A 14,653-nucleotide genomic window follows, 5' to 3' on the forward strand; every position below is an offset into this window, starting at 1 on the left:
GTTATCAAGGCAAATTTATTCATGCACTTTGATACCTTTGTGGGTAAGTAACATCGTGTAAATAATGTTTTATAGACTTAATATCCTCCAGAATGTAAATGCCCAATTGGTTGAACAAATATGAGTTTTAAGTAGTCCAGAATTTTCCTTTACAGGGATATGCAATAACTTTCTTCAGAGTATACTTAAACAAATCAATTTGTGATCTAGTCAAGTTAGCCAAACGTCTGTTCTAGCGAACAGTTTTCAGAGGGTGCAGGGGAAAAAAAAATTAATACTCATCTCTCTTATCTTTTCTCAGTCTATGCAAAACATCTCTCATATTTTCAGTCTCTTGAGTTTGGATATAGATCTTTCTTTGTAAAAATAAATAAATAAATTTGAAAAGTACAATATTAAACTGAGCAGAACCATTGCTATGGTATTAAAACAACTAGCTGTCTGGAAAAGTGCACACACAAATCTATATTCACTATTGATTTGTGGAAGAGGCCAGGTCTCTTCTACTAGCCTCAGGTATTCAATATCCTTAACTGCAGTAAACACAGTAGTCTCTCCAAGGAAGGAAGGTCCAATCTCTGCAGACTCCTGTCACTGCATCACTGAACTGCACTATGTCTTCCCTCTAGGCTGTTTCACCTAGTCATGTCCTTTTCAAAAAGCTTACCACAGTTGTGAGCAAAAGCCAAATAAAGAAGTCAAAAACTTACTGTCACAATCACCAATTTGTAAGCATCTACAAATAAGCTCCTCTTTTCACTGACTTTATTCAGTCTAGTTTAAAATTCTTGCACCCAAGACCAAAGGAGTTTTAAAAATCTGCTCCACTCACCTTTCTGCTCATATACAGCACAAAGGGTAATCCTTGAAAAATATGAAATATCAACAATAATTTATGGTCTTTTTTTTTTTGGAAAGCATGACTTATTTATACTTCCTTGCATGCACACGCATAAGATGATCAATTCATTCCTAAACTAATTCACAAAAAGCTCAAATCCAAATCAGATGTCCTTTCAAAGAGTAATTTTGTTCTCCTGTCTGTAAAAGACGATCAGACAGATAACAGGATTCAGAGATAAACTGATTTAATTTATTAAAAAAATATATTACATTATTGAAACTTTTTTTTTACCACTTCCTTGGTTGATAAGCTAATATTATCATTATGTTTGGTTGCACATTTTCCTACACCCTGAGAAAAAAGTCGCTATGCCTTTGGAGCAGTATGTAACGTATCAAGCAGGTTATAGGAGAATACTAAAACCTACAGGTCCAAAAAAAGAATAGGAACATAAAGATAATTATATTATGTGTCATGATCAGTTTCTATCGCTACAAATAGAGAGGGCAAAGTCTCTTCCAAATTCCTTTATATAGTAGCAAATGTCACTGAGAAAAATTCTGTACTTCATTTTTCACTGGTGTTTTTCCCACCTCTGGCACTGCAGAGACAAAGTATTAAATGAAATGGTATGATCATTACACAACAGTAATATATATAGGGCATTCACATAACTGGAATTAAGACTTAAAAATTAAAAAAAAAAAAAAAAATGAGAAAAATGGCTTCTGGGCAGTTTGCAGCCACTGAGACTTGGTAGTCATTTTTGTGAGGCTTGTTCTCCTATAACAATAAATGCCAACTATTTATGCTGGAATATGAACAAATTGAGAATCTTTATTATTAGAAATAACCTGAAAACTAGAGTCAAAAAACAGCTTTTAAAACAGTTACAATAAAAGGAATGGAATATGTCTTCATGTAAGATATTCAAGCTCTGCATTTCCACTGATCACTATGTGTTACACGTGTGGAAATCTGCACACTGGCATGCAAATTAAGGTGTCTTCACCGGAAACTGCATTACATCTCAAAATTAAATAAATTGCTTTTTAGGATAGAATCAGATTTCATTATGTTGGTTATGGTTTTAAATTAATTAATTATATTTTCAATCACTTCATTTTTTTTGAAAGATCTGAAGAAGTTTCAAAATCAAGGGACCCTATAAATGATGTATGTTTGTGATCCTCCTGCTCTATTTATATATATATATATCGTGTATAAAAAAAAAAAAAAGCTCAATTACTACCACCATAATGCAACTTTTGTGACCAGAATATGCAGGAAGTTCATTTCTGCTATTATTGGCTGTATCTATTCCTTCTCCTCACACCAAAAGTCTACACAAGACACAGCAACTAAACATTTGCAAAACTGAAAAAGACAGATACTAAGTTGAACAAATGTAAAATTCTTATTTTTTCAAACCTGAGACAATTAATGCAGGTTTGGTGTTTTTAGCCTTTCAAAATCAAAACTGTGAGTTGATAATGTCCCAGTAAGAAAATAAAAATCTCACAGGAAATTACTTGCAATAAAACATTAACTTGTATTAATCTGATTTGATAAAATTATTCATCTGGTTGTTTTCAATGTGCTGAAGTATAACTGTATTCTATATTTGCAGTAAAGAGAAAGGTTGAAAAAACACAAAAAAAAAAAAAACCAAAAAACAGAACCAAATGAGAAACAAAACAGTAGTAAATATGTGACCATTTGGAAAAAAATAACTGAAATTACAAAACATCTCTACATCAGAATTTGTGGGTTATGATAAATAAAATACTATAAAGACAGAAAAATTAATTATTTATTATTTTATTATTAATCATTTTTGCCTTTTTTTCCCCACTCCTAAATAATACAGTTTACATACCTCGAGACGGTTCCTTTTCTAAATTAAGTATAAAACAGTGGCAGTTTTGGATTTTTTTTTTATTTTTTATTTTTGACACTGGGAGTCTTTTTCACCAGAACTTATAAATATCAGTCCAAGAACTAAAGTAGTGGTTATTACTACTAATGAATATTGTGCAAACACTCCCCAGGGAACAACCCTGACAGTTTAAGTGATATACCATATTAGTTCAGTTTACTAAATAAATACTTGACCACAGAGGAAGGAAAGTACTGTCATGACTTCAGAGAAGTTATTTCTTATTTGACAGATAACAATAGCTCAAAAGGTGTATAACTAGTGAACATCTGTTAAAAAACAAAATTTTTTGAAGTGCATTACCACCAATGAGATTGAAGTCAATCTCATTAGCAAGTATCTCTTTTCAACAAATCTTTTAATACTTTTTTTTTTTTTTCATAAAAATCTTCAGCAATCAACAATTATTGCCAATCTGTCTGAGTCAGGTATGCAACAACTTCTAAGGGCTGATTCCTTTAAAAATTTATTTCACTGTTCATCTTCAATTCTCATACAAAAGAGAAGCACTGAAATATTTCTAACAACTTTGTACTTGCAGCCTCCAAAGTTATTTTCCATATTTGAAAATAGTAGCTTTTTATCATGCCAGGTAAACTTGATCCTAATTAAATAAAACATCAGACATTTAAGTACTGACGTGTTGTCTAGAAAAGTGAACATTTAGACAGGCTGTCAGTTTTTCAACACGTCTCATTTTCAAATTATTTTACACCACAAGATTTCCAAGAGGAATATAACACTGCCATAAAAAAATTGTTAAAAAACTGAGGAATTCAGAGACTTGAAGCTGAATGCAGTAAGAATCATATGAGTATATATTTTGGAAAATAGCATTAAGATCATTAAGAAGATTAAGTCCAACCATAAATCTGACCTACCGTGTCCTACCATTAAAAAAAGCCCCTTAGTGTCACATCCATGTATCCCCTAAATACGATGGGGACTTCATCACTGCCATAAGAAGCCCAGCTTGACCACTGTCTCCATGAAGAAGTTCTTAATATCCAATCTAAACCTCCTCTGGGGCAACCTGAAACCTCACATCATCACTTCTCATCTGAGAAATGAGATCAATACCCACCTCCCTGTAACATTCCTTCAAGTACTTGCAGAGAAATGAGACCTCCTCTTTTCCAAACTAAAACTCACTTCCCTCCAACACTCCTCATATGTCTTTCAATTCTAGTCCCTTCGTCAGCACTGTTGTTCTCTGCACATCCCCAAATAACTCAATATTCATCTAGTAGTAAGCAGCCCCAAACTGAAAACTTATTTAAACTACTGCCTACAAAGAGCCAATCCCTTTCTTGGCTCTGCTTGCCCACATTATTTTTGATATAACCAGGATGTCTAGGCTACTTGGGCACACCTGCTCATCTTCAGATGGCTGTCATCCAACCAGCATCCCCAGATCCTTCTCTGTGAGGTAACCTTTCAGTCACCCTCCCCAAGCCTTCCTATTGTTATGACCCAAATGCAGGCCCTGGCAATTAACCCTTTTGAGTCCATGTGAGTGGGTACAGCCCATCTACATAGTCTATCCAGATCCCCCTGCAAGGCCTTCCTGCATTCAAGCAGATCAACACTCCTGCCTAACTTGGTATCATGTGAGAACATACGGAAGGTGCACTTGAATTCCCCAATTTCCCCAGATCACCAATAAAAATGTTGAACAAAATGAGCCCCAAGGCAGAGCCCTGGGGTGTACCACTTGTGACCAGACTCCAAGTGGATTGAATGCTATCCACTCTTTAGCCTGTGTATTCACCCAGTTCCTCATCCAACAAATCATACACCTCTCCAAGCCATGAGCAGCCAGTCTGTCCAGTAGAACTCTGTAGGAAATTGTCAAATTTAAACAGCCTCGAATTAAAATACATCTGGAAAAGAAGTAACTACATTTTTTGACTGAAGAATACTAAATCAAATCAAAATCCCATTGTAAGTCTTTCATTGTAGAAATGATAGAGAAGATTTAAGGTTTATTTCCAACCTCAGTGATACAATGATTCTAAAATGACACAACCAGGAGAAGATATTTTAATTCTGTTAACAGACAAATAACTGGCTGCTTTCCAGTCCTTGACCATGTATTCTATGCAGTAACCTACAAAATAGTGTTAATAGAGACTTGCTCTGAACAGATTTCCCTTCTCCTTCTCTCTGTCTCACCTGCTCAGAGTAAGACATGCATGTGTATACAGATGATGGAATTAGTGTAGGAAGAATGAGCAGCTGGAAAAAACAAAGGCATCTAGGGAGTGTTCAGACCTTCATGTATTGACAGGCACTATGTTAAACCTCTCTATTTTGAATTTAATAATCTTACAGAATCTCATTTTGGATTTTATTTTAGATTTAGCCCCCAAACTGCCTTTTCAAAGTTGATTTAAAACATCACCGAAAATCAATAGCATGCTGTTTTTGAGAACATGATTCACTGTATATCTTCTTTTCTGTAGCCTTGTGATCGATATGTTAGAGTTGTGTCTAATTTATTTTTCACCTGAAGGACACTTCATCTTCTATCAGTTTGTTTAGCATGTAATCTATCATACAAATAAATAAATAAATCATCTTCTTCAATATTGTTTGCATTCTCTCTGTGGTAAACAATCATGTAAGCATTTGTTGTTGCAGTGTTTTGTTACAGACACTCTAATTTTTTACTTCACATGGTTACAGTAATTATGAAGACCTTTCAAGAGTTGCAGGCAAGGCAGTGTCTTCACATATTTTGACAGAAGAGCTTGTGCAACAGATTTTGCATATCAAAAGCAAGACATCGTACATATATGCAATGGAGCAGCTCTTGCATAACATGGCATCATTCCTTTGTTATCTGTATGTCTGGTCTATGATTTCAGCAAGAACCATTATAACATAATTTGTCTTTTATCTACAGAGCACACTGGAGCATAACAATGTATAATTCCTCTGTTATCTATACATATTAACATGGGACAACAGGTCTCCCTTAGCCATAGCTGGAGCTCATGTAATATGGCTAACTGCCAAAGGTATGATTACATGAAAGAGGAAGTAAGACAAACTGAATCATAGAAATAAATAAATAAATAAATAAATAAATAAATAAACAAACCCACCCCCCCCCAAAAAAAAAACAACAGAAAATTAGCTGAATCATGGAAAATTACTAACAAAAGTGAGTAATCTCATGATCCTATAAAAAGCAACCCTAAACAAGAACCATCTGAGCTTTCCAGAACACCAGCAGTCTGTGATCCTTGATCTCTGTGGGCTGAGATGCCTCCCAGGGTAGATTTCTCAAGATTCACCACTGACAGACATTAACAAAGAAAAACTGTTTTTAGGTCAGACACAGATGAAAGGGAAGGGTGAGCGGTAGCTCAGTAGTGGAGGAAAAGGTCATCAAACATGCAGCTGAGTTTAGAAACCTCCCCTATTCCTGAATCTAAGCCACTGTATTTGATTATAGTACATTCTGTTAAACAATTGTGTTAAATTCTCTGATGTGCTGATTGAGTTCTACAAAGAATCATACAGTCTATTTTCACGACTTACCAATAAAAGTATTAATAAAAACTAAATTGCTGCTAAATCACACTTGTGTAATAATCTATTCCTGATAATAGGATTTGTAGTAATTTCAGACTAACCACCACTTCCAAAGGTGAAAGAATAGCATTTGGTCTCAAACAAGAATATTACATACACACATAAATGTACAAATTGACAACTAAACCATTGCTATGAAAGCATAACTATCCTGCATTTCCCAGAAGCATAATGAAAAAGAAACCCAAGTACTAATTACATCTCTTTTAATAAGTCTGAAATACGAAAGTCCACAAGTTTGAAGTAAAGCTTCACTGACTAAGTTCTGCAGGAATCAAATGAAGAACTGCTACCTTTCATGAAATTCAGGACACCTCAACCAGACAACAGATTAGATTATGGATAAAAATTATTTTCCATAATAATTAAACTGAGTTATTTTAAGCGTGCAATGCAACATTTAAAGCATCAGAGAAAGCAAAAGAGGAAACTAAACTATAAAGAATGATTACGCTACAGACTTAGAAAAAGAGAATCTTATCTATTGTAACTAAAGATGTGTTAATGCATTTTTTTTCTTTGACCTCAAAATTCCGTAAGCACATAGTATGTGATTCTGAACGTATATGTAAACTTCTTTTACAATTGATTTTTCTGCTAACTCCCTTTTCTCAGGAATTCAGTCACAAATTAAACTGGAACAATCAAGTGGTGGAACCCAGAAATGAAAATTCTGCCACTGAACTATTTACACTTAAATATAATAACTCAAACCACTAGGCAATTAATTAAGCTCTGTCTCAGCAATCAACGAACAATTTACAGGACAAAAGTACTCTAATTGTTCGAAATGTGTGGCACTGTTACCATAAGAATTTCTGTAAGCAGACATATGGAATTACAAAACTGGACAGAAGCAGATATTACTGCTTAAAGAAATTTGTCAGATTAAGCACAGTGTGTTTAGGAACTATAAAAAACAGTACTATTCATGCTTAAGGTCTCTTCTGAGAAAGAAAAAAAAAAATCAACAGATATGTCAACATCAGCAACAACAATTTCCAAATAATAATTCTAATTAACTAGGTGGTATAAGCTGGTTATTTAATTGCCATAGTTGATTATTTGTGTTGTTAACTTAATGATAAAGTCATAAATGATCTCTCTTCATTTCTTATCTCTACTTTTACTTTAAAGCAAATTTTATAGATGTTGAGAAAGCAAAGGAAGAGTAGAAAAAAGAAATTTGGGCTAAACCAACCATACACATGGCAGCACGTAATATTTATCATTTAACAAAATGAATGGTTGAAGCTGTTTCAACAACTCAAAAAAAAATTACAAAGAAACTGAGAAAAAAGTCTGATATTTTATCAACTTTTTGCCTTCTTTTCTGTATTAGCAGAAAGAGGTAACGTTTCTGATCACATAGTGATATTGGTCTTTAAGTGTATGCTTACAGAAGACCCTATGAAAAAAAAACAAACAAACAATGCCATAGAATCAGAAGTAGGCACAGGAAACAGCTGGGCCTGAATTTACTTCAAGACAGATCCACAAACAGTTTTTCCATCTTAAGAAGTGTGAGAATAACCCTTCGCTGTATTTCAGTTTTGAGGAGCAATATCTACAAGATCTGCCAAAGAACTATAAATGCATCAATTTGTTAGTGCCATGAGGATGATCAGAGGGCTAGAGCATCTCTCTTTCAAAGATAGGCTGAGAGAATTGAGCTTGTTCACATTGGAGAAGAGAAGGCTCCAGCAGGACATCACTTCTGTACTTAGAGAGCTTACAAACAGAAGGGAAATCAACAGTTCACATAGGCAAATAGTGATGTCTATCACTGTTTCCTGATGGATGACAGGTTGGCCATGAACCAGCAATGTGCCCTGGTGGCCAAGAAGGCCAATGGTAAGCTGGGGTGCATTAAAAAGAGCATGGCCAGCAGGTCAAGGGAGGTGATCGTCCCCCTCTGCCCTGGTGAGGCTTCACTTGGAGTATCTTGTCCAGTTCTAGGCTCCCCAATACAAAAAAAGAGGGATCTCCTGGAAAGAGTCCAGCAGAGGGCCACAAAGATGATAAAGGGTGTGGAACACCTCTCTTATGAAGAAAGGCTGAGAGACCTGGGTCTGTTCAGCCAGCCTTGAAAAAAGAAGACTCAGAGGGGATCTGACTCATGTCTATAAATATCTAAAAAGTGGGAAGCAAAAGAGATGAGGCTGGACTCTTCTCTGCAGTGTGTGGTGATAGGACAAGGGATAATGGCCACAAACTAAGCATAAGAAGTTGTGCACAAATGTGTGTGGGAACTTCAAGACCAGCCTGGACACCCACCTGTGCAACCTGGTCTAGGGAGCCTGGTTTGGCAGAGGGATTGGACTAGATGATCTCTAGAGGTCCCTTCCCACCCCTACAATTCTGTGATAGGAAAGGCAAAATGGCTTTAAATTAAAAGGGGGGTATTTAAATTATATGTCAGGGCGAAATTTTTTTACTGAAAGTACAGTGAGGTGCTGGAACCGGTTGCCCAGAGAAGTTGTGGATGTCCCAATCCTGAAGGTGTTGAAGGCCAACTAGTTTAGGGCCTGGGGCAACCTGATCTAGTGCCTGATTTAGTAGCTGGTTACCCTGTTTGTGGAAGCAGTTTGGAACAAGGTGATCTATGAGTACTCTTCCAATCAAAACCATTCCACAATTCTATGATAAGTAAGCTGTGCTAGTGTATTATATAAGCTACAAGAGAACGTTTGCTTCTAATACAGCAGATTTCTAGTGAACTGACAGAAAGAACAAGGCAATTTCAGACCAACATTTATTCTCTCTACTTTGGACACTTTGGATAGAATTAATCCAGGTTAGAAAACTTCATTTTAATGATTAACTTAGGTGGGAAGTTTTTGCTACTAAAACCTACGTGTCTTCAGAAAAAGGAAGCCAATTACCAAATATACCTATACCCTTCTCGTGTTCACTTTCTGTATCATGACAAGAAAGCTGGTTGACATCCCTGGCTTGTAATACGTAGTTTTAATGTATTTAACCCCTAGAGTAAAGGTCAATTTTGTACAGTGAACTCCATTTTTTTGTTCTTTTATGCATGATTAAATGGTAATTAAGTTTTAATGAAAAGCATTAGACTGATTACAATTAACATAATCACTCTTGTCAGTTCGTGTCCTCATGCTCTGCATGCTGAGCTGAGTAGGCAAGACAAAACATTTGAATTCTATTAAAAGTGCCTTTGTGAGATTAATCTATATGTATTTTTCCTTTAAAAAATATATATAACTACATATAGAATCAAAAGTAATTCATAGATAATTTTCTTATCTATAATTAGCAATTCAATGCTTTGTTTTTAAGCTGCTCATTTGACCTGATACTCACATGTGTATATCCTTCATATGACACTGTAAGTGGATGTTTATCGACATAGACACTCATCCCAATTGCATAATCCAATACAGAATTTGCATGCAGAAAAATTCCAGATACTTGAAGCTTTTCCAAAGCTGTGGAGTTATTCATTTGAAGATAACTTATGTTTAAATATAATATGCTCATTAATAAAAACATTACCTGAAAATCCATCACACACTAACAGACTTGAAACTCAAGCAGCTACCATCATAGAACTTGTAATTAAACATTTACATCATTTGAAATTACCAGAAAAAAGTTTAAATAACTGAAGATTCTTCTATTTGTTCTGTTAGAAACTACTAATGCAGTGAATTTTCAACATTCTTCGCAGCTTTGTGATAAGCAGACATACAGTTGAATATACTATGAATACAAAATAGAATTGCCTGAAAAAAGTTAAATTTCACAAAATGTAGCAGCATATTGTATCATGCACAAATCAGAAACTGAATATTTCTCTTTTAACTCACCTTGCATACTTTTAACTCAGTCTGTTAGGACTGTTTAAACTGCCTATAGTTTAGGACACAGGTAAACAGTTATCATTTAAAATCATTTAAAATCCAGTAAACTCCTGAAGTACATTTTTGTCATAGTTTTATGATATTTGTTATCAGTATTCCACATTATAACATCATGTGAGGCACTGGGAGTTAAAGAGTTAATGCTCTAGGTCCGTGGACTGTTGAATTTCTGGGTACCTGGTTTTCAGAAGAGAACTACATGCCCCAGTGGACTTTGCATTCCTATTTTCCGCCCAGAGGGAAAGATAAAACTGCATGCTAGTCCCAGAATCCTCTTTTGCCATTGATCCCAGCAGTGGAGGTTCCCTAGCTGTCTCACCTTCAGCTTTAGCATAAGGCCCTTTGTTTTGGACACTCCTTCACTCATTTTATTTGATTTATTAGCTTCAAGTCCAATTATATTGTCCTATTTTGCATTCTGATCACTTATTTAGTAAATTAGTTTTCCTCCTCAGATCGTTGCCACTGTTCTGTTTTCCCCCTTCCCCTTTCCTGGGGCGTGGGTCCATGAGTTCCCCACCCTGTTAGTCACAGAACTGGGCCAAACCAGCCAGTAAACCATTATTCAAAATGAATGACTTAAAGCTTGTAAGTGTCCTTTACATCTAAAAGACAGCACTTAGAGGGATTTTAAATAATAGTCCTACTCTCAAACCTCTAATTAGACAATACTGTGTATGGTATTTATATACATACCAGCAAATAAGAAAAGGCTTACAGATACAAAACAAATACAAACAATTAACCCTAGTTGTACGTATTTGCAAAAGGATGTAGAATAAAAATAATATAATCGTTACGTTTGTAAAGACTGAGAAAGCTGTAAAATTAGAAAAAAAATCAAGTATATAATAATAATAAAGCATACAAATATTGCATATAATTATTGCAGTTGATATGCAAAAGTATTTACATACTTGAAAACTGGATGGAGAAGCCTGATTTGCTGATGAAGAAGTCACTGTCAAACTGTAATGTCAATGAGTTGAAAGTGCTGTGAATATCCTCTGGAAGGGCTGAGCCGCTCCATTCTTTAAGCAATATGTTGCTCTCAATGGGTCCATCCCATACCTTCAAGATGTCATGAGCGACTTCAGTGTCAAAAACAATAAAATGAAGACTGCAAAGAAAAAGCCCTGTACATTACTCATTAAATGCAATTACACAAAACTCAAAGCAATCATTCCCAAACTGTTCTTGGTTTAGAGATGCTGTCTATATTTCAAGACTGAAGAAGGCCTGGTTATGCTAGAATATTTTGTCCATTTTTTTTCTGTTCAGTGAGCTGATTGAGAAGGATTTTTAAGAATGCTATGGTTTTAGTCAGAATCTTTGTATTGACTTCAAGTTCTGTCTGCATATTTTTTACCCTGATGAAATTAAGCAGCTAAACATCAAAAACACTTTTTGTTTATTTCAAACAGTTTGTATGTTGATATTTCTTCATTCCAATTGTCATTTAAATGTAATTGGTACAGGAAAATTGCCTGTGATAGGCTGAATTAATTAGACAGCTTAGTGAAATAGGATTATTAAAAATCAAAAAGGAAACGCAAAAAAATACTTTCTAGTAGATAACTTCTAATTTACTTCTAATGTTTTACTGGCTTAATTTTAAAAACAAATTATTTTCATTTAAATGATTAGTTCAAGCTATTGTTCATATAAAATGAATAATGAAACACCTTACTGTTTGTGGACTTTTTGCACAAAATAAAACATAAATAAGATTGTGAAGAATGTATATCATTAATTTTGTTAATCTCAAAAAATGTTTTTAAATTAAATCAATAAATATTATATCAATTAGATGTTAAATATTTTGTTACATTCTTGCATTCACAGCATATTCCTGTTAGTCATGAAAAAACTAACCAATTAAACAGAATTTGACATTTCATAGTTTTTAGTTTGTTACTACAGCAAAACTGAGCTGAAAGAATCTTTAAATATTCACCTTTTTTTTTTTCTTATATCCAGTCTAAATCTCCTCTTTGTTAGCTTGAAATCATTTTCCCTTGTCCTGCTACAATAGACCTCACTAAAGAGTCTGTTCTTTCTTATAGCACCCTTTAAACACTGAAAAGCCACTAGCAGTCCTCCTTGGAGCCTTCTCTTCTCCAAACTGAACAGCCCCAGCTCTCTCAGTGTGTCCTCATAAGAGAGAAATTCCATTCCTTGGATCATTTCTGTGGACCTCCTCTAGACATGCTCCAATAGGTCCATGCCTCTCCTGTACTGAGGACTCCACAACTGAATGCACTACACAAGCTGAGGTCACATCAGCAGAGTAGAGGCATAGGATCACTACCCTTGATCTGCTGGCCACACTTCTTCTAACGTAGCCCAGGATACAGTCAGCTTTCTGGGCTGTGACGGCACATTGCTGGCTCATGTCCAGTTTCCCATCCACCAGTACCCCCAGATTGGTAGAGCTGTGCTCCATCTTTTCATCTCCTAGCTTGTATAGATAGTGGGCATTGCTGTGATCCAAGTGGAAGACCTTATATTACCTCTATTCTAATTCTTATTCTGCCCAAGTTCTTGAATCTTTCCATTATCTATCCAATGGACCAAGATACCTGATGTCCTAGCATTTCTGGACTCAACAAATTATTGCACTGAATATGACAGCAAGATTAAAAAAAAAAGAAAAAGAAAAAAAAAGTGACATTACAATTACTTAATAAATTTTGAAACCACAGTTGACACCTGACTTTGTTGACTGTAAAAAAAAAAAAAAAAAGGCATAAGAGCTCTGCTATAACAATGATTTATACTCCATACTATCAAAACGAATTAACAGTTAAGTAATGCCCAGGAATCTCAATAAAATTTAGGTATCAAAATACCCTGGAGGAGTAGTACTCTTAAATGCCAGAATAACAAGCACTAGTTTGATTAACATTACGAGGAGTTAATAAACAAAAATAACTGTTAAGGAGCATGAAAATGAAAGGCATAGACTATGATAATTTACAAAATAATTAAATAAATAATAAATATTGACAACATGCATATACCTTATTGTCTTTCCTGGATCTGCTTCGATAATCCAAGTGCAATGAAGATTATTGTCATATGGCGCTGGGTAACCTGGGGACAAAATGCGCCCCGACGTAGCAGCATGAATTCGACCACCACATTCAGCTACAAAATAAATAAGGATTGCATTATTAATATTATTATACCATCATATTTTAATTTTCATTTATTTTTGTGTTCCACATTTGTATGTCTTCTAAAAAGTAACAGATAATAAAATATTTGAAGTTGCATTACACTGTGTATAGTAAACTAGGACACATGAGTGAGTTAAAAATACATATATAATGATTTTATTCTTCCTTTGTTGAAAAGCAATAAATCATAAGTCTGCAATTAAGATGCTTTACAAGGAAGAGTACTTCAAAATAAAGATTACAAAATCACAATTTCAGTATCAGTAAAATAGAAAAAAGCATCATGTTCGAAGGTCTCAGAAATGTCTCACTGAATATGTTTTTCTTTCCTAAGTAACACTGAATGCTGAAATACAGACTTTACACCGTTTCACTTTGTAATTAAAATCATTTTCTCCTTGTTCCAACAGCAAATTGCTTTCAGCTTAATGGTTTCAAATTACTTCTCCATATCTTTAGGTTTAATTACATCATAAAGCAGTTAGGTATTGCCTCATAATTTACTTAGATATTTGCAAATTTAAATGCAATATACCCATCAAGAGAGATAAAAAGATCAGAAAGCTGTGTTTTGAGAGTATGAGGAGCCTGGTTTTAAACATTTTTGTTATCACAACTATCTTAAGTTTGAGAAAGACTCATTGCAGTGCAAAATATCCAGAATTAAACAATGCTTACTTTGCTTGTTCAGAACATTGTGCCATTGTGTGGCCAGTATAAAGCTGCACCCTGATGAAACTGGAACACCATGCAACACTAAGGTACTTTTGAAAGAAAAAGGACTAATGCCTCCCCAGACAAGTAATTTCTCCAAAGTTCTATCTTATTTACCCTAAATAGTGTTGCCTTACAAGTAGTGGCACTAAAAAAACCTACTAGGGAGAATGATAAAAGCATAGCTGTCTATCACAGTGAAAGACACAGACAATGACATTATAGTAGGACCAAATAATTTATTAGCAACAACTCCTAACAAATAGTAAGCCTGATACATGCCATTGAGTCTCGGCTGACATTCACATCATTAGTTGGAAGGAGAATAAACTTAGAGGAAGAAAGGTGAGCAATTTACTTACCTATCCTGCTGTTTTGGTCATTTTGAAGAGAACTACAGCAGAAAACTACTATAAAATATATTTTTTCAAATGTATCTATTCTGTAAGATTTCAAGTTATTTTAATTATAGAACCTCAGA

The 14,653-nt window shown here is 34.7% G+C and overlaps 1 protein-coding gene across 1 annotated transcript in view; it reads right to left on the reverse strand.

The window, feature by feature from the left end:
* Nucleotides 1-14,653, reverse strand: part of CSMD1 (CUB and Sushi multiple domains 1) — a 966,006-nt gene that overhangs the window by 163,458 nt on the left and 787,895 nt on the right. The window contains exons 25-26 of the mRNA XM_065730794.1: nt 13,300-13,426; nt 11,194-11,396 (exon numbers count right to left, since the gene is read on the reverse strand). Of these exons, the coding sequence (XP_065586866.1) occupies nt 11,194-11,396; nt 13,300-13,426 (330 nt within the window). The remainder of the gene's footprint in view (nt 1-11,193; nt 11,397-13,299; nt 13,427-14,653) is intronic.

This window comes from Cyrtonyx montezumae, unplaced genomic scaffold (genome assembly GCF_038088225.1).
Source record: "Cyrtonyx montezumae isolate F1298 unplaced genomic scaffold, pur_monq_1.0 scaffold_13, whole genome shotgun sequence".
Lineage (NCBI taxonomy): Eukaryota > Metazoa > Chordata > Aves > Galliformes > Odontophoridae > Cyrtonyx > Cyrtonyx montezumae.